General features: G+C 38.3%; 1 protein-coding gene across 8 annotated transcripts in view; it reads left to right on the top strand.

Annotated features, from left to right (window-relative positions):
* ARHGAP12 (Rho GTPase activating protein 12) overlaps window positions 1-21,802 on the top strand; it is a 142,138-nt gene that overhangs the window by 90,017 nt on the left and 30,319 nt on the right. For all 8 annotated transcript variants that reach the window (XM_048837746.2, XM_048837745.2, XM_048837742.2 and 5 more), the window contains 3 exons: window positions 10,373-10,498; window positions 17,613-17,687; window positions 20,308-20,369. In XM_048837746.2, coding sequence (XP_048693703.1) covers window positions 10,373-10,498; window positions 17,613-17,687; window positions 20,308-20,369 — 263 coding nt within the window. The remainder of the gene's footprint in view (window positions 1-10,372; window positions 10,499-17,612; window positions 17,688-20,307; window positions 20,370-21,802) is intronic.

Genomic DNA, 21,802 nt, shown 5'->3' with positions numbered 1-21,802 from the left:
ACTCTAAGTTCTTAAAGCAAAGATGGTCTTTTCACTGTGTTTGTAAGGACTAGCATAAGGATGCCGTAGGTGCTACCATAATGGAAAGAATTAATTAATTAAAGCAGTCTCTGTTTAAAATTATTTCCTAACTATGTAATCTTTTAAAAGAAAAGGAGTACTTGTGGCACCTTAGAGACTGACCAATTTATTTGAGCATAAGCTTTCGTGAGCTACAGCTCACGGAAGCTTATGCTCAAATAAATTGGTTAGTCTCTAAGGTGCCACAAGTACTCCCTTTCTTTTTGCGAATACAGACTAACATGGCTGTTACTCTGAAACCTGTCTTTTAAAAGAATGCGTAATGGTAAATGAGTATGAAATTGCCAAAACTTACCAAATGTTAACTTGGTGTAAACAAATGAATAATTGATCTTGCGCCATAACCCAGTGCCCTGTGTACTTTTAAAATAACAGCTTGAAATTCTAGAAGTCATTTAGTGTACCAGTTTTCCACAAAAGATCTTAAGACTACCCAACCTATAACTTACAGTGACTAACAGAGATTTGTGAGTAAAGGCAGGAGTATAATTGAAGCCTCATATCTGGAAAAACTCCGATTTATTAGAAGTTGGTTCAAAATTTACCCAGGAAGTAAAGGATTGGAAAACATAATACAGACTGAGGATCTGTTTCAGGAAAAAGATTTTTCTCTTAACGGTCAGGAGTGGGAGAAGAAAAGACTTTAGGAGAATTTTGGCTGTTTTACAACTGAAAAGGCATAGTACTGAAGCTGTGGGGTCCTACATCCACCTGAACATGATCTTTTAAAAAAAAAAAAACATATAAACCAGTTCTCTCATCTATAATCATTTTTGGTAAATTATTACAAATCCTTTAGAGCAACTGCATATCACTGGAACCAAAAATCATCAAAAAGAGTCTGGAAGGAGTTAACTGTGAAAGATGCTAATCTAAGATTAAAAATTTAAAATCTTCATGATGTATGTTGGATACTGGACACTGCTATGAATATACCACTTTGGAAGAAAATTCAAACACACATTGGGGAGATAAAAATACTGGGAAAAATACATGGCACTTCATGCTTTGGCCACCATTCCAGAGGACATGCTTCCATGCCGATGATGCTCATTTAAAAAAAAATGCGTTAATTAAATTTGTGACTGAACTCCTTGGAGGAGAATTGTATGTCCCCTCCTCTGTTTTACCCACACGTTGCCATATATTTCATGTAATAGCACATGTTCATTTTAAGAAAACTTTCACTGCAGATTTGACAAAACACAAAGAAGGTAGCAGTGTGAGATTTCTAAAGATAGCTATCGCACTCGACCCAAGGTTTAAGAATCTGAAGTGCCGTACAAAATCTGAAAGGGACGAGATGTGGAGCTACACTCCAGTGCAGAAACTACACAACCCAACCCCCCAAAAAAGAATATCAACCTTCTGCTGGTGGCATCTGACTCACATGATGAAAATGAACATGTTCCTCCACACTGCTTTGCATTGTTATCAAGCAGAACCCATCATCAGCATGCATGCATGTCCCCTGGAATGGTTAAAGCGTGAAGGGACATATGAATCTTTCGCACATCTGGCACATAAATACCTTGCAGTGCTGGCTACAAAGGTGCCATGCAAATGCCTGTTCTTACTTTCAGATGACATTGTAAACAAGAAGCGGGCAGCATTATCTCCTGCAAATGTAAGCAAACTTGTTTGTCTGAGCAATTGGCTGAACAAGAAGTAGGACTCAGTGGACTTGCAGGCTCTGAAGTTTTACATTTTTTTTTTAAAGCAGATTTTTTGTACATAATGCTTCATCTGTAAGTTCAACTTTCATGATAGAGATTGCACTGCAGTACTTGTATTAAGTGAATTGAAAAATACTATTTTTATTACAGTGCAAATACTTGTAATAAAAAATAAATATAAAGTGAGCACTGTACACTTTGTATTCTGTGTTGTAATTGAAATCAATGTATTTGAAAATGTAGAAAACATCCAAAAATAGTTAAATAAACGGTATTTTATTAACAGTGTGATTAATCACAATTTATTTTTTAAATTGTGCGATTAATCGTGATTAATATTTTTAATCGCTTGACAGCCTAATATTTTCTTCTTTGTGACAGTTAGCTTTTGTTTTCTCCTCCACACTTAATCCATCCAGTATATATATCCAAATCATGTTGAGACTGGAACCTCAACCCTCCTCTGCCATACACCACTTCAGGATCTTATAGCCGTGATACGGGAATTAAAATGGTGTGTAGGGAAAAATGTTGCATATGCTTAAAATCCAGATGAAGAGTTGTGTGTTTAAAAATACTTAATTTTAATTGTGAGAACATCAGGCACAATTTATAAAGGAAAAAATGTAAAGTCTGGAGTGACACGTACTAGCTGTCTAAGAAATTGTTTAACAGTGTTTCCTTTTATCTATCTACAAAATACTGAATAAATAATTTTGAGACTGTGCTGCAATTCTTTCCCCATCAAGTAGAAGTTAAGGGGACGTTGAGACTAACAGACATATTTCCAACATGCATTCCCAGTCTTTCATTCCGCACAGGCGTAGGAACATAGTTATCATACAAAATCAGACCACTGTTTGATCTGTCTTGACCAGCTCTGAGTCCTATATCCCTCAAATGAAGCAATTAAAATAAAAATAAGTTAAGAAACATAGACTAAGGTCAAAGAAAGCAAAAATGAGAGAGAATAACAAAATAAGTGAAACAGGAGTGAAGGAAAAGATCTATTGTGCGTTAGAGACTCTCCTAGGTCTTTCCATCACTCTAGTCTCTAAACATTGAGCTAACACAGTTTTTGATATTTAGACAATTTAAAAGTATGAATATTGACCATAAAAACTGGGTTATAGTCTTCCTTTTGTCAAGAAATTAACACAGCATCAATTTCCTCCATCCCCCACCACACACAGCAGAGTCACCAGGAAAGGACCTCAGTTTTTGATACCTTATTAGACCAACAGTCCATTATTCACTTCTTAGCTTTGCTCTGTCAGCATTAGATATGAGTCCAAATCTTAGTTTTGAAACTCAGACGTGTGTTCATCTGTCTCAGAGGCCACAGTACTGCCAAATGAATGCTAAGTCCTGTCTACTACACACAACTTAAAATTGAAAAATGTAAAAGCAGAACAAAGTGCAAGTAACATTAAGAAAATAACATGCAAAATTAAAAATGGTAAGAATATGAGGAGATCAAGAAATGGTATAATATACACCTTTCCAATTAAACAATTTTAATTGTTTGTGTCAGTGTATTGAAATAGCTGCAAAAACAGTAACCGTTTATAGTTTAGCTAATGAAAACAAGAAATTTTTGCAAAAATCATATCTAGAGCTTAAAAATAGTAGCTTAGTCTAGAAGATACCATCACAGATGCTTAGTGCAGTTCTCAAACTGTGGATTTGTGTCTCCAGAGATAACATGCTTGTTAACAGCAGACATGTTTTAAAATAAATAATATATAGAGATGAGAAATAACAGACCTCAACCCTATTGTCCCTCTGCAAATGTGTGTACATAGAGTCAATCCTTTACCTCTCTCTAAAATTGTAAAGTTTCAAAAAGTTCAATGAATAGAAGACTGTTGGGGACGGAATAGATCTGGACAAGGAGAAGAAGTCTGGAGATAAATGTGAGAAGGAAGGGACAGGCAGTAGAAAGAAAAGTGAAACTGTTTGAACAGCATATTCCAGAAGTCTTGAGGTCTTTCCGAGTGTAGCGTTCATTGATTTGAGATCTACCATACCATTCTCTCACTAGAAGGGAAAACCTGTAATGGCAGCAGGCTGTAAAAGAGACCCAGTTTGGGAAGAAGAACCATTCAAGAAATATGTTTGCTGATGATGTTTTAAGGAAAGTCACACCAGTGAACTGGTGGAAGTCACTTAAGAATTTGGATTCAGAGACTGTTGATGTGGTGATCTCACTTTTAACAGCAGTAGATCTCTGCAAGTCAGAAAATTGTCTTTTTTTGTGGGACAGTGGGAAAAACTGGAATCTCAAATATCAGGGGGTAGCCGAGTTAGTCTGTATCCACAAAAACAACAAGGAGTCCGGTGGCACCTTAAACACTAACAGATTTATTTGAGCATAAGCTTTCGTGGGTAAAAAAACCATGCATCTGAAGAAGTGGGAGTGAAAAATTACAAATGCGGACATAAATATACTGACACATGAAAAGAAGGGAGTTACCTCACAAGTGGAAAACCATTGTTGACAGAGCCAATATGATCAGGGTGGAGGTAGTCCACTCCCCATAGCAGATGAGGAGGTGTCAATTCCAGAAGAGGCAAAGCTGCTTTTGTAATGAGCCAGCCACTCCCAGTCCCTATTCAAGCCCAAATTAATGGTGTTAAATTTGCAAATGAATTTTAGTTCTCCTGTTTCTGTTTGAAGTCTGTTTCTGAAGTTTTTTTGTTCAAGTGTAGCTACTTTCAAATCTGTTATAGAATGTCCAGGAGGATTGAAGTGTTCTCCGACTGGCTTTTGTATGTTACCATTCCTGATGTCCGATTTGTGTCCATTTATTCATTTACGTAGGGACTGTCCAGTTTGGCCAGTGTATATGGCAGAGGGGCATTGCTGGCACATGATGGCATATATAACGTTAGTAGATGTGCAGGTGAATGAGCCTCTGATTGTGTGTCAGATGTGGTTGGGCCCTCTGATGGTGTCACTAGAGTAGATATGGCGACAGAGTAGGCAATGAGGTATGCTACAGGGATTGGTTCATGGGTTAGTGTTTCTGTGGTGTGGTGTATAATTGCTGGTGAGTATTTGCTTGAGGTTGAGGGGCTGTCTGTAAGCGAGGGCTGGCCTGCCTCCCAAGGTCTGGGAGAGTGAGGGATTGTTTTCCAGGATAGGTTGCAGATCGTTGATGTGCTGGAGAGGTTTTAGCTGGGGGCTATACGTGATGACCAGTGGTGGTCTGTTATTTTCCTTGTTGGGCCTGTCCTGTAGTAGGTGATTTCTGGGTACCCGTCTGTCTGTCAGTCTGTTTCCTCACTTCCCCAGGTGGGTATTGTAGTTTGATCTACAACCTATCCTGGAAAACGATCCCTCACTCTCTCAGACCTTCAGAGGCAGGCCATGTAGAAAACCTTGTTGCATACTCTGTCCCCATTCTTCCAATGAAGCTCTGTCCAGTTCCTTTTCATCTGATTATAGATGTCCTTAGGAGGAAAGACTTTCTGACCTAGAAAGAGGAACCAGTGCTCTCCCCGAAACTTGAGAAACTGACTGATGCCTCATCTACATAAGAATGAGGACAACTGCTACAAATAGGCACAAATGGGCTAGAACACAGCCTTGAGCCGTACCTCATTAACAGAACAGAAATAAGGCCGGGTTACTTTTAGGCTTTGTCTACTCTACAGCTTGCACTAGCATAATTTGTCACTCGGGGGTGTGAATAAACCACCCCACTGAGCCACAAAAATTACACCGGTGTAAGAGCTTCTTCCACCAACATAGCTTCTGCTGCTCGCAGAGGTTTTTTTATGCTGATTGGAGAACTGTATCGATACAGCTGCGCTGCTGCAGTTCTGTACGGTATATACATTAAGGCCATGTCAATACAGTAGTTAGACTGAGAATTCCTACCTAGTCATGAAAATTGTGTTTACTATCTCCATGAAGGTGTAGGGAAACTGATGGCGAAAAGTAGGATAAATTGAGATGGTGTTCTGTGGTGGTTTTTATGTAATGGCATAAGATTTCAGTTTTGGGTGGAACCTGCCTCAAATTGATTGTAGCATAAGCACACAGAATTTGCATTACCAAATCAGTTGGTTCATCAAGTCTACTTCTTGCAGCAAGCAGTATATAAAGCTTTAGAATTAAGAAAACTATTATGCTTTTTGTGACAGGGTCAGGCCAGATGGCTACGGGAGAGTGACAGACGGCAGATACATTAGCCCCACGTTAAGTAGGTCCCGTTTCCCTGGGTAAGGTAACAGGGAAGGTTCCAGAACGATCAGGAACTTTCTGGAAACAATTAAGGCAGACAGGCTGATTAGAACACCTGCAGCCAGTCAAGAAACTGCCAGAATCAATTAAGACAGGCAGGCTATTCAGGGCACCTGGGTTTAAAAAAGAGCTCACTTCAGTTTGTGGTGCGTGCGAGGAGCTGGGAGCAGGAGGCACAAGAAGCTGAGAGTGAGAAGGCGTACTACTGGAAGGCTGAGAAGTACAAGCATTATCAGATGTCAGGAGGAAGGTCCTGTGGTGAGAATAAAGAAGGTGTTGGGAGGAGGCCATGGGGAAGTAGCCCAGGGAGTTGTAGCTGTTAGAGGAGCCACTGTAGACAGCTGCAATCCACAGGGCCCTGGGCTGGAACCCGGAGTAGAGGACGGGCCCAGGTTCCCCCCATTCCTCCATCCCCTCAACTCCCTGCTTGATACCGGAGGAGTTGACCTGGACTGTGGGTTCCACCAGAGGGGAAGGTCCCTGGCCTGAGACTGCGGGGATTGCTCTTCTTCTTCCTTTTCCCCATGCTGGCCAGTGATGAGGCTAACTGAGTGAATGGCAGATTTGAGCCACGAAAGTGGCCAAACTGAGGGCTGCTGTGAACCTCTGAGGCGAGCAAATCCACCAATAAGCACAGGACCCACCAAGGCGGAGGAGGAACTTTGTCACAATACCTATACTATAGCTATCTAGTGGTTCCCAAACTTTGGTCCATGGAGCACTTGCTGATGGTTCAGAGACCTGGCTTGTCACAGGGTGCTGGCTCTTCTCGTTTTTTGTTGATGAAGTGCATTAAAATGTAAAGGTACTTGATCATAATTCTTTCATGTAAATATATTGCTGTAGTTGTCACAGTGATGTAATGTGACTGTGATTGGGAGGGGACAATAGTGATCTTAGTAATCTCAATTAAGAATGTTACACCCTGTGAAAAGCTTGGAGCCCCCTTCATCATCTAGTTATAAATGGGGACGATAGTACGATACTTTTTTAACCTCCTGAGTTGATCAATTTATTGTATGCCCTAAACATGAGCTTTAACCTTCAAGCTCATTCTTAAGTATTAGTCCTCTGGTTACAGAGTACCAACAAAAGTGAGGAGTCCTTGTGGCACCTCAGAGACTAACAAATTTATTTGGGCATAAGCTTTCATGGGCTAAAACCCACTTAATCAGTAGCAACAGAATATCCATAATCTTGGACATGCCTACTTTAACCTTATAAATGATCCTTGCTTGTTGCCAGTTCCAAAGACTAATTAACAATGGTCAGGTCGATAAGCATAACTGTATAGACAACAAGAAGAAGGAGGTTGATATATTTGGTGATGGAATTCATGTAAACTACATACATTCTATGCTGGGATGTTTAAAAAAGAAAAAAGCCAGTCATTTACTTTTATAGAGAAGAAATTAACATACTTTTCAGAAGTGCCTAGACTATGTCAAATGACTTCTGAAGGCAGCATTAAGTATTAATAAAGAATCTTGCCTGAAAGCATGTCACATGGGAGACCGTTGTTTCTGTTAGTAGATTCAGAAAAATGACTTGACAGCAATAAGTCTTAAAGTAAATAGATGGTTTTCCTGTACTTTTAAAGTCTAGGGTTTATCTCTAGCCTAGAAATATACCAGCTTTATCCTCATTTTATTGTTTCCACTATTTTTGAGGTGTATTGTGCAATGAAGAGGAAATGAAAACAATCTTTAAACATTCAAGTGTAAAGATGTTTATTTGACACCTGCAATGTGAGAAAATAGAAAAATGGCAAATGTTCTCTCAGAAAATTTACAGGGTATATTAACACTGTTTACATTAGCAATGCAAAGTATTTAAGCTGCTAAGCAGCACTGCTTATTGTCACTGAATGTTAACAAGGCTGTCATCAGACTTTCATACCTGAACTCTGTCTCTGTCTTCTGCTTTTTTGGCAGAAACATTTGAAACCTAGGTTTTATATTGCCTTACAGGTTCCTTCTCCTTCAACATGGACTTGTCTGTCCTATTAAGTAAAGTCTCCTCATGGTTTGTGATGGTACCAGTGGCGCCTTTAATTATAGATCATGTACAGTTAGGCCCTGCATATTTTACAAATTTAACATTTATTTTAAAATAATACATTTTAATTTTTATTTCAGTGGAATTCAAAGCACTTATCCTGGACTCTGAACTTGTGCAGTATTCTAAAAGCATATTAAAAATAAAACCATCAAATACAGAAGCATACACAGACTGCCATAAATTCACAATGATGCTGGATAATATTACCAAATTAAGTAGTAACCCCATTTTTCCGTAGCAGGAAATAAATAGCTAATACGTTTTCAGCCTATACATTCCTTAAATTGCTTTAAGTGCTTTAGAGAACACTGTTTGCTTCCTAGAAGTTGAGTTAACTGTAAGCATGGTCCCATAGCAAACAGTTCAGTTTTTAGTTGTAATATGGGCCAGGTTTCTAAATAATGCTTAGCTGCTGATATACTGTGAATTGTGAGAGTGCTGCTGTGGACTAGATAGCTGCGAAGTAGATATTTCCCTGGTAAGGAAGTAACCAAGAGATTAGATGCACTCCAGCACACATGGAGGAAAAACACTTTTGAAAGACTAAATGGCTGACCGTTCAGCTCTGATTTGACAGGGGAACAAATTGTGAGAGCCACACACACTTCACTATTTTACTGTACTTGTTACAATTGTCATGCAAATGTGTACTGAATCCATGATACATAAATATGGCTCTGCGTTCTCAATCTGAAATAATTCTTACTAGTATAGGAGACTTATAAATCTGTCGTAGACACAGTTACCAAATTTTATTCTTTTTAGCATGAGGTTCTCCATTTGGAGTGATTCGTTCCTATGATGCATGTTGAAATATTTCAGTAAGACATGAAAAATCAGTTTTTTTTTTTACATCTTTTGTTGAAGCATGAATCCTATATACAATAAAATGAAAAGCTGCAAACATAAACATGGTATCTGCCATGGTAGTAGCAGTGTTGACCCTTTATTGGAGCGTGGTGCAGCTCAGGATGTTAATTCATTACATTCATCTAACTTTTCATTAGTAGATCTCTAAGTGCTTCATAAGTATCAGTATGCCTTATTCCCATTTTATGCATGGAAAAACTGAGGCATTAAGAGGTTGTGACTTGCGATATGTCACCATAATGAGTCAGTGGCAAATTTGAGAATAATAATTCCTAGCTCTTAAATAACACTTTTCATCAGTAGGTCTTAAAGCACTTTACGATTGAGGTTAGTGTCATCATCCCCTTTTTACATTTTAATAACTCTGGTGTCCTGCTTCTGTCATAGGCCTTGCCCAGCGGATTACAATCCCTTGTGTAATGAATCAACAAGTACAATCGTAGTTGTCCAGTGTGTTCCAAAGCACAGGTTTTGCGACTTTAGCATTACCCCAGAAAGAAATCCCAGACAAGATTTTTGTTAAAATTTGTCTTTGCTGTTTTGTATATTCAATAAAAAGCTTTGTTTGGAATGTTTTTTAACTTACTTGGATGCTACATGAATTTCTGTGCACTTGATAACTTAGTGCTACCATGCCAGAGATGATAGTCTTGCTGCAAAATTTAGGGCTAGTATTATACAGAATATGCATGGCCCCGTTTATAGACTTCATGCCTTTCTCTAAGTCATGCATCTTTGGATACTGTCGGATATTAAACTAAATTGCAACTTTTTACTCTTAAATGTATCCTTCTTTGTGTTTAAATGTAGCATAAATCTGGTCTAGGAAGAAAAGTTATTGCATTACCACCACTAGGAGACAGGAATTTCTCTATCAGAATAGACTACCCTACAGTGTCTCCTTTCTTCCCCCCACGAACCAGCTTTCTGGCCAAATAGGGTTGGACGGTACACCCTCAGATGTTATCATAGTTCTTGATCCAGAGGTATCACAATAGGGTGACATGACACACCCCTTTTATACAACTGTTTGTGGTGCTCTTAACACTTCCCAGTGTGGATAGTAAAGATCTAAATCCAATGTTAGTTCCACTTTGAAGAGTGGCTGATAACACTGTAGTGCTTTGGTGGCATTCCCAGTGCCTACAGGTGCAGGCAGTAAGAATTTGGGACCAGAAATCTCAAACCTGGATGACAGTACAATGCACGATCACATCAGGCTAGTTCCTGTTTACCTCTGCAGAAAACAGCACCAGACAATTTAGCTTTCAAGACATAGGGTTAAAAAAAAAAGGCTATTGTTTGCAGTTTCATGGCTGAATCAGTGATGTTATAAAAAATTGTGCTGTTGGAAAATATACAGATGAATAATCTGGGTTTTATGTTAGTATAAATTTGACCCTGTTGATAGTGTGATTTTTCTCTTCTTTAGTATAATGCTTCACCACAGCAGCAAAGAGAAATAATTAAGAGTAGGAGTCTGGACAGGAAGCTACAAGAACCAATTGTTTTAACAAAGTGGAGGCACAGCACAATTGTGTTGGACACCAATGATAAGGTAAGAATGTGTTAAAGAGCATGTTAGAATTTTGGCCATTGTCTGGTTTGTGAAATGTTTAATTCACACTAATTTCTGAAGGATTCATTATTGGCAGTTTTTCTATGGTACGTACCAGGCAGTGTATGTAAATGTTCAGTAAAATCAAGGACAACTTGATAAACTGGTATCTTTCTTTTTAATTTGTAATAGAGTAGCTTATTTTTTTAATCTTTATTGGACTGTTTTCCTTTCTTCCAAACTATTTCTATAAACCTTCATTTGATTGGCTGATGAATTTTAACTAACATTAATTTAGGCTTTGGATGTTCAATACCATTTACTTGCCTCTAATTAGAAACCACCTATGTTTGGTTAAAAATGGATAATATTTAGCAATGTAATATCAGTTATGTAAAATGCTTGGTATCTTGTATCTGAAGGTTTGAATTGTCTGCAACAGAGATATGGTATGAAAACACTGGTGAAGTGCAAACATTTATAGTTTTCTTTTTCAATAGGTGTTTATGTGGGTTTCACTGTCACAGTAGTAATAGACACACATGGTGTTTGCCAAGCTAAATATTACCTTTAAGATGGGAGTAACAGTAGAAATATGTAGTGACTTTATTCTTTTAACAAATATACGAGTTCCATTGTATTTGTTTTGGTGAAGAGAACATTCAGCTAATAATGTTGAGGATATGCTCTTGTCACATGGAGCTATTTTTGCTTATTTACAGGGTACTGAAAGTGCTAAATATGTGGCTGTAATTTCTCTCCAGAGATCAACTGAATTTAGTAGCTCTGTCTCATTTTTAAAAGCTTCTCCTTGCACAGTGATTTTTGATGGTCCCCTCACTTAGGCCCTCTTAGCACCTAACAAAATATAAAGAAATTTATCTTAAGCAAAATTAAGGGACAAGTGTGCCCACTATACCCTTTTTCCCCCTGATTTTAGCAATAGCTGAATTAGTTATTACCATAAGATCCTTTCAGTAAATTATAGGTATCAATATAAATGGAGAAGAAATTAAACTAGCATTGTATCCTGATGAGTTTCTAGCTTTCATAATTCATCCAGAGCAATCAGTCCCAGGATTTTAATGGAAATCATAGGTAGCTTTGCAATCAAAAGTGTCCTGGTTCTTCCAATCATTGCTGAAACCTTAACTCTGTAAGGTGCTGAGTGTCCTCAACTGACTTCAGTGGGAACTGAGAGCACATAGAACATCTAGCCTTGAAGCACCGTCTATACTAGGAAAGTTTCTAACCAGTTTTTAAAACAATTTCACTAAATTGTTTCAGTAAAAATGTTTCAAGTTGCCCAAAAACCTTGCCCACACTAGGTCACCAACTGGATTTATAATTCGTTCAGTTGAACTGTTTTTTATCCTGTTTGAATTTTGGGGAAAATCTCCGCAACATAGACAGGAAGTTTCTGAATTCCTAATACTGATAAGATTTAGTTCTACACTGGAAAAACATCAAGTGGATGTCACATGTTTACTCTGACATTTAAAACAGTATCAAACTGACAGGTGCAACATCTTTAGAAACACTGGTAAATTACTCATGCAGGTCATAAATGGCTATACCTTCTTCATTATGGGAATCAAACAGGCAAAGCTGTCATAGAACCCTTCAGGTCAGGGATTCTTATATTTATGCCTTGTACAGTACCAAACACATCATTATGCTTTAATTTCTTAAGTGTCTGAAGTCAGTATCACTTTAACATTTACTAGTCCATGTTTTGTCTCCCTCAATATTTAACTATTCCATGTTTGTTTGTTTTTAAATAAACATATTGTAAATGTATATAATGCTTTCAATAATACACCTATATCTACCCAAGGAGCACATTATACCTGTATTATAGTATCAAATGGTTTTAAAACTATACAGTGTTGGTATATTTTATTTTGAAATAGCCAATTGTTTCCCATTTTCTTTAAAACTGGTCCAAGTTCTGTATTGTTCTTACCAAGACTTGCTCCATTGTAAGGTTTATTCTGATCACTTCGAACCATACTGTCCTTTGTGATCATGTTCGGTTCATCTATGCCAGTGGTCACCAACCAGTCGATCGAGATCTCCAGTGGTGTAGCGTGGCTGCTGCTAAGGCAGACTCCCTACCCCAGCCCCATGCCGCTCCCAGAAGCGGCCAGCGTGGCCCTGTGAGCCGGGGGAGGGGAGGCAGGGGTCTCGCTCTGCTCCTGCCTGCAAGCACTGCCCCCACAGCTCCCACTGCCCAGGAGCTTGCAAAGAGGGGCAGCACATGGAGCCACGTTCTCCTCTCCCTCCCCCACAGGGGCACATTGGCCCCTTCCGGGAGCAGTGTGGGGCTGGGGTAGCCCGGGAGCCTGCCTTTGCCTCGCTGTGCCTACCACCAACCAGGAGCCGCCGGAGGTAAGTCCTGCCCGGCAGGAGGCCATACCACAACCCTCAGCCCCCTCCTGGAGCCAGCACTTTTGATTCCTACAGCTGCTTTCACACACTGAAGAACACTTTTACTTCAACCTGTTTAGGTTAAATCAGAATGAAGGTTTTGTAAAAATAAGATTAAAACAAAAGTGTTATAAAGATTCCAACTTTTTAAAATGAAGGTTCTGCTGTGTTTGCAAGACAGATATTGAAAATTTTTGCTAATTATTTTCATTTTCAAAGCTGGTGAATACAAAACTAAACAGGAAACATAAGTAGTGAATAGTAAACCTGAATTTTAAAAACCTATTGGTAATATTATAAGTTATTAATTTTGTTTGGTCTTTTATTAAAATATTACTTTAACCTGGCAACAGAGCAAGTAGAATATTGAAAAACAAAGCAAAAACAAATCCCCATTCAGCTTGCTGGAAAAAAATTCAAATATTCAACTATATATAGAACTAGTATTTGAGGGAAAAGGTGTGGTCCAATAGATAGAGCACCACACTGGTTCTGTGGCACTGTGTCGGTTTCCACACACATATTGAGCACAAGTGCTTATCCTCCCCTGGAAAGCCTTTTGTGGTTGATGGATGAAAAGTGCTACAGAGGTGATTGTTCACTATGTTCTACTAGATTGAATCTCTTAATCTTTGCTTTTCTGGAAGTGGCAGTTCTCTACTCTGATGTGAGGACTCTGTCCAAAGAGCTGTAGTAGCCCATTATATTGCTATGTTCTTGACAGTGTGTCACCAGTTACATACTTGCCAATGTTGAGATCATTCTCCACCTAAGCTGGGGCCTGGGGGCTATGGAAGTTTGGGGGTGTATGCATTCTGGTGAATCATATATTCAATGACTTATGGCTTCTAAAAGCATTCAGACACTTAAGGTACGTCTACACTGCAATAAAAGACCTGCAGCATAGCCTCAGCTGGTCCAGGTTATCTGACTTGGGCTTGGGCTGTGGGGCTAAATATTGAGTGTAGATATTAGGCTTAGGCTAGACCCTCGGCCCTGGAACCCGTAGGGTCCCCCAGTGCCTGGGCTCCAGCCCAAGCCTGAATGTCTACTCTGTAATTTTTTTGCCCCTCAGCCTAAGCCCAAGTCAACGAACCCAGGCTCTGAGACTCAGTGCCATGGGCTTTTTATTGCAGTGCAGACTTACCTTTAGATGCTTATCTTAGCCTATGGAAGAGCCCACATCATTAAATCCTGTTCTTGGTCTAATTTCAAAACTCAGGGATGGTCCAGCCAAATCAGGACCACTGACATGTATTTAATGGGCTCCGTTGGTTCTAGGCTTAATTTTGTAGGCCTTGTTTTTCACCTTACTCTCCGGGAGTAAGGTTTCTTGTTATCACTGGGTTGTCTTTGGGTGTGTCTATACTAACTGAGGAAGGTGTTGCAGACTGAGCAAATGTTTTATAAATTGGTTTTGCCATGCACACACCAGTGGTGGTGTTTTGCCATTTTGGCACATACATACTCAGCCTGCCTTATGGCTATGGTTGTACCATTATATTCTCTGGTCCCTGATGCACCTATCTTATAGCACCAAAACAGAGAGTTGGGCGCTATTTTGTAGAGTGGAACTAGGTGAAACAGTGTGAGCCAGTAAAGAAGTAACACTTGCAGCAGCTTGTTCACATTGGAGAGATTGTTGTAGATTAACTCAAATCCAGCTGCACAAATACAAAGACCTTGCGCTGACTTTAAAGGCAACTAGTACAAATGTTTATAGAATCATTGGGTTAGAATGGAATGTATCTTGTCTAACCCCCTGCCAAGATGCAGGATTTGTTGTGTCTAAGCCATCCAAGACAGATGGCTGTCCAGCCTCTTTTTTGAAAATCTTCATCAACGGAGCTTCCACAACCTCCCTAGACAGTCTGTTCCATTGTCCTATTGTTCTTAGAGTTAAGTTTGTCCTGAGATTTAATCTAACTTTGCTATGCTGTAGTTTGAACTTGTCTTGCCCTCTGTGGCAAGGGAGAACAACTTTTCTCCATCTTTTTTATGGCAGCCTTTCAGGTATTTGAAGACTACTATCATGGCACATTTCAATCTCCTCTTTTCCCTACTAAATATATCCAGTTCCTTCAGCCTTTGCTCATATGGCTTGAATTCCATCCCTTTGATCATCTTTGCTCACTTCTGGATCCTTTCCAGTTTCTCCACATCCTTTCTGTACATTGGTGAGCAAAACTGGACACAGTGCTCCAGCTAAGGCCTAACCAGCACCAAATAGAGCAGTGTACTATCAGCTCCCATGACTTGCAATGTATACCTCTGTTAATGCATTCTAAAGTTGTCTTTCTTTCTCTCTGTTTTTGTCTCTCTTTCTCTGAATACTGAATCAGAAGGTTGTCCCTTACACATGCTAAGAATTTGCAGGACATATTAAGTTGTGCTGTAATAGTCTTCCAACAGATATCAGGGAAGTTAAAATCCACATTAATACTAGCTCATGTGTTAGCTAATAGAATGAAATAGAATAATAATAGAATTGTTACCTGCTTGCAGAATGACTCATCCACTTCCTCTTCCTCATTTGGTGGTCTACAATAGACCCCCCCCACCATAACATCGCTACTATTCTTTTGCCTTTTATCCTCACCCAGAAACTCTCAGTAGGTCTGTTTGCTCACTAGACCTCGGAGCAAGTGTATATGTTCTTGATGTACAGTGCCACACCTCTTCCTTTTTCCCCATACCTATCCTTTCAAAACAAGCTAGGAAATGATTGGTCATAGAATCATAGGATTGGAAGGGACCTCAAGACCTAGAGGTCATCTAGTCCAGTCCCCTGCACTCATGGTAGGACTAAGTATTATCTGGACCATCCCTGACCGGTGATACAGCCACTGCATTAGGCATTTCAAGGCATTGCATATATAATGCATATGCAGAGTAATAGTTTAATTCCTTTTCACCTAGTGAGTTCTTATGGCTGGCTGTAAGAGCCTACTACATGCTCTGGTGAGGCAGTACGCACTTGCGACTGCTCTACAAAAACTGCAGTCTCTATGCTAATGTGCAAATGTTCTGAGGAAAGATGAAAATATAGAGAGTAGCAAAAAGCTAACCTTGAATGGAAAGTGGAATTCGAAAATATCACAACCGTTGTTCAGATCATTGAGGTACCCACTGGAGGGTGGATGGATGACCATCGTGGCATTTCATTGGCTTGGATGGAATGGGATGTGGTGAGGGGTGGCCCATGATCAGATGCATTGGAGTTTTCCTGTTTAAATTTTAAAAAAAGGCCACCTAAAATTTCATAGCACTAACGGAAAATAAAGGGAAAAATTATATCCTCAATCTAAAATGCACTTAGCTTGGTAGGTGCAGATAGTAATACAGATCAGTGTTTGTTGAAACACATCTAACTTCTAGGAAATAATTTGTGGGAAAAAAACAAAATTACTACTTTTTCTCTGAAGTCAAAGGAGCACTTGAAGTGGGTGGCAGCAGCAGCAGTATAATTCACCAAGTGGGCTACAAAAGTTCACTTCACAATTTATAACTCAGCATTGTCAATCAGTACCTGCTCAGTGCCTAGCAGCAGCAGGCGATACACACTATGGTGTTTGTACGTATTTGTCCACATTTACACTTCTGTGTGACAATCAGAAGAGATTTTTATGTCTTTCCTTAGAAGTGAAGTGAAGTCAGGAAACTTGAATTTTATTCAGATTCTTTTCTACAACTGTAATGCTCTTCGTGACCATGATTGTAAAAAAGCTAGTATGCTACTACTATAGTTACTCGCGGGTAGATTTCAGACATTTATATCATGAGTGTTACGCATGCCCTTAGAAAAATTAATGCTTTAATATTGTGCAGTGAGACAGTTTACTAATCTGGTTTTGGTCAAACCTTTGGAGAAGTACCTGGGAAAGTGAATAAGAAAGAGAATTTCCATCAGTAACAGGTAAAATCAAACAGTGTCTCTTATGAAATAGCCCCACTGAAGATCTGTAGGGGAGAATTGCACAGAACTTTTCAAATGCAGAATGATCATAAACAGCTTCAGAGAAAACACTTAAGTATTTTTTCTTTTGTTTTGGATGACTTTCTTTTCAGTTGGAGATTTAGCACTTCCCTTTTTAAGGCACAATTAATCCTAACTCAGTAAACCTGATTGTCTTGCACTTTTTTCAGAAACTTCTAGTCACTGATGATTACAAGAAATTTAACTAAAATTACTTCAGAATATTTAGCAAAATCTATGTAATAATTATCCACATGTTAAAGTAATTTTGTATTTGTACTGTTACCAACCAAGCACAGGCATATTTCCTCTGAACATTTCTTGCCTAATGCCAGGTATTCCCACCGTACCCAGAACACATTAGTATCCAGAACATGATTTATCTTTTGACAACACAGGTGAATTTTTAAAATAATACCATACAAAAATTCTGCTTATATTAAGAAGCAGCATTGTAAACTAATAGTGAAGATGGGGTTACTGTTCCTTTTCAGTGAACATGTCCACATTAACTCTGTTTGTTTGGATTCTGTAAACCTTGCAGGAGCTCCTTAACAATTAGTATTCTATTTATGCTTCAAAAAACAATCTGTAGTCCAGGACTGAGACTGTAAAATGACTTGTGTTTTTTCTTTCCAGGATTGATAGTATGAAGAATATTATTGTAGGAAAGAGAATAACTGGTTGCATCATCTATTTTTCTTGTAGGAATATCCAGCTGCTTCAAAATCCACCTGTCCGGAAAATGAGTCCTCTCCTTCCTCGCCAAAGCACCAAGCCACAGTCAGTATGCAAGTTGTCTCATAATAGACATGTAGATGCCAGGCAACAGGTGCACTAGATAGTTTAAGACAGCAAGTCTGCTTGTGCTCTTAAACAAAGTAAAGGTGTCTCAGGATTTTCTCTCTGTTGGCTTGCATCTGCTTCTGAAATTACATTTAAAAAAGACGCACATTAGGATTTAGATTCTATCCAGTAATGTGAGAAAAGAAAAGATTGAATGATTTTTTCTTAGAATAGGATTCAGTATCTCATATGCCTATTATTTGAGATTGTAACATGCTTACATGTTACACAAACAATAATATCTTCACAATGTCCCTGTAGGGATAGGAAGCTTTTCTTTAATGTCTTAAATTTTTTTCAAAGTATTTAGTTAGGACTTGCTTGTGGAATAAATAGTTTATGGCAAGTTATTTAGCATCTCAAAGGAAATCTCCACTATTTTTGTTCAGCTGGCAGTTCGATAGGTCAAAGGCATGAAGCACTTCCTATTGTTAGTAAAGTGTAATAGTTAATTACAACTGTTATTTCTGAGCTTCCTGCTACCACTGGTGTCTTGCTAAAGAGAGACTGAAATTATGGGAACCAAATGAAAGTCAGTAGTGTGCATTCTGCTCTAGCAATAGCTCAGCTTTTGGAAGGAAAGCTTGCGCTTCTCTAGTTTTATGTGGTGACCTGTGCAACTTTTAAGGTCCAGCAACACATTTTTCAAGATAGGTGGATCCTATCATGGCATGTGGTATATGGCAGTGGTTCTCAACCTTTCCGAAGTACTGTACCCCTTGCAGGAGTCTGATATATCTTTTGTACCCCCAAGTTTCATCTCACTTAAAAACTACTTGCTTACAAAATATACATAAAAATACAAAACTATTACTGAAAAATTGCTTGCTTTCACATTTTTACCATATAATAAATCAATTAGAATATAAATATTGTACTTACATTTCAATGTATGGTATATAGAGGAGTATAAACAAGTCATTGTATAAAATTTTAGTTTGTACTGACTTCTCTAGTGCTTTGTATGTAGCTTGTTGTAAAATTAGGGAACTATCTAGATGAGTTGACATACCCCCTGGAAGACCTCTGTGTAGTCCCAGAGGTACATGTACCCCTGGTTGAGAACAGCTGGTATATGGTATAAGAAGTATCTGGATTTTATCTCATCTAGTGCAGTAAATGCCCAAATAACTGTGAGGGTGAAACCAGACAATCGCTGTGTTCTCAAATGAACTCTCACAGGAAAATGATAAAGGACAAAAACACCCTGTCACCTGTGGATGAATACTTTTCACAAAGCAGTCTCTGAATATCTGACCTATCAGTTTTCATCTTCAAAGGAAACCTACACAACACGTTCAAGAGATGAGCATGGGAGCTTAAATTCATTACTTTGCTAGGCACTAAAAATCATGAATTGAACAGAAACACTGGATTTATGGCTTATTATAATGATCCGTAACCCACTAACACCCTCTGTTTTTGTACTATGACTGCAGCGGTGTTAACAGGCCACTCTGCCTTGAATGGTCCCTTACAATATGTGCTAACTTCTTATGCTGCACCTTGCGTTTTGCTTTGACACTAGGAGTACCTTTCCCAGATCTGAAAAATTGCTCTGTGTGTTTCAAAAGATCATCTCTTTCACCAACAGAAGTGGCTCCAATAAAATACATTACCTCACCCACCTTTTGTCTCTAATATCTGGAACTGACATGGCTACAACTAAACTGCATATAACTAAGCAACAAGTAGCAGAATTTATATTTATTACTTCATTCTGCAAATCTGAAACAGTACAAGTATAAAGTTTCCTTTTTATCTGAGAATTTGATAAATATGCCTGTATATGTTCTTAATGTTGCATAACATCGGAAAATATTTTACCCCATGGCACCTGTGTACCACTTTTTTTGCTGTGTGGGGTGGTTAATCAGCCATTCAGAGATCTACAAATTTACGCAGATGCTGACCAATTAATTTCTTCAATTGACAAAGCATAGCAAAGCAGTTTGTAGTTTTAATCTTTAAGCCCTTCATGGTGGGGAATAATACACAAGACATCAAAGCAGTGTTTCACTTCCAATGTTTAAGCTAAATTAAACACATGAGTGAGAACATTTTTTACTGAGTCTGCAAAGTATGTTTTAAAAAAAATGCAATGCTAAAATAATTTCTAAAAGCTTCTTTTTAACTGACAGAATTCAGAGTTAAGGCTGATTTGTCTCCAATTAGCCCAATCATTTTAAGAGAGGGCGTACAGTATGTCATCAATGTGTTGAACTACCTTCATTTACAAACCGTAATTCAAACTGAAGCTGCCACAGAATTTCCAGTCTGCTGCCTCAAACTGTCAAAGAAATTAGTTTGCAACAGAGTACATGGGGCCATGAATAGGGTCAGCTTCCCACTTATTGAATAGTAATGATGAACCTTCCATTGTCATCTTGTTTTCATCACTATGCATATATTTAAGCATAATTCAATTTCTGCAAGTGTCATATCAGTGAAAATATTTCTTATTGCCAAATGCTTATCCTACTGATGAATAGGAACATAGAGGCCCATGTTCATAAATGTAATGTCGTCGCCTTGTCTAATGTCGGTCTTCCTACAGGGTCAAGAGAAGTATGGATTATTAAACGTAACGAAAGTTACAGAAAATGGGAAAAAAGTCCGGTAAGTTTACACTTAATTATATCTCCTTGGTCCTCATATTCTAGTTCTATGTATTGCTGTTTATCAAAGTAAATATGCAATAGCAAATATTAGGATTTTCATAGTAGGACTTTTAATCAGTTGTTTTTATAACCTCTTTATTCTGGATAGAATTTGTAACACTTCTGTGTGAATTTGCCTCAGTTTCTCTTTGGGACAACAGTTTCCCTACCCCAAAGCTAAACATGTGGACTAAAGATCCTGGACTTCTGACTATGGTATGTCAGGTCTCTGGATATCATCCTGCTTTAGTTGAAAGTGCTCATTCATACTCCATTTGGGTGCGATATTGTGAGGCTATAGCAATTATTACTCAATCCACAGATTCACCGAATTAGTTTTTGTTGTAATTATCCAAATTGTTCATTTCCAAATACCAATTAAACTGATTGGTAAAGAATATGATGATGAAAGGTATTTATTGTGTATGGCATTAGCAATGTAATTAGAACTTTGTTCTTTTCGTTTTCCCTTCAAACAAGTTTTCCTTTATAGAACTGAAGTGTGACTTTCATAACAAAGCTAATTTTAAATTTTAGACAACACTGTACTAATTCTTCTCCTGTATTCCAAGAGTAGTTGTATTCCCTGGAAGGGAGAGAAATTTCAGTTGTTGCCTCTAGCTAATCTTGTCTAGCTCTATACCTCATAGGAGAGGAAATGTTCTGGTCTGTATTCTTATTTCTTTTGTGGTTGTAAGTTTGACTATCACTTTCATCTTTTGTTTGCACTTTGGAAAAAACTTTCAAAGAGATTGGTGTGAGGTGTATTTTGATGCTGTGCTATAACTGCACTATAGTTGAGGTTGCACTAGAGTTCAGTTTTAATAGAGCTTTTAACCATTTATTTTGTAAAAATAAATGGTTAAATGGTTTGAAAAATGAATTCATACAAAAAGAATAAGTTAGATTATTACCACTTTTGGCAATTTTTTTCCCAACTAGATTGTCTCACTTTTCTTTGTACCCCTTTTGCAAGAAATCTAGAGCACTCTGGGATCTTCTCCTTTGTGTACATTGTGGTGCCTCATACTGATTCCTCAAATATCAGTTTCACGTTAGTAGTGTTAATCCAGAGAGCATTTTATAATTTTTAGCCATAATGGAAAATGTGCACCAAGACTAATTTAACAACAAATCATCATTGTGCAAACACTGTCACAGTATCTCCTTCACCAAATACCCTCTGAAGCCTGGAGGAAAGCTTCCTGAGGTGGGAAAGAAGTCTAGGACTTCAAATCTTCCCCTTTTTTAAATGCTGTTTAAATTTCCATGCAATTCACTACCCTTATTGACAACAATTCTCAACCCCAACCTAGAGCAGTTAATGAAGAGCTGCCAAAAATTCACCCACCCTAACTTGTTCAATTAAATTAGCGCATTTATACAATATCA

The sequence above is a fragment of the Caretta caretta genome, chromosome 2 (genome assembly GCF_965140235.1).
Source record: "Caretta caretta isolate rCarCar2 chromosome 2, rCarCar1.hap1, whole genome shotgun sequence".
NCBI classification, from domain to species: domain Eukaryota; kingdom Metazoa; phylum Chordata; order Testudines; family Cheloniidae; genus Caretta; species Caretta caretta.
This window is presented reverse-complemented; position numbering and strand designations above follow the sequence as displayed.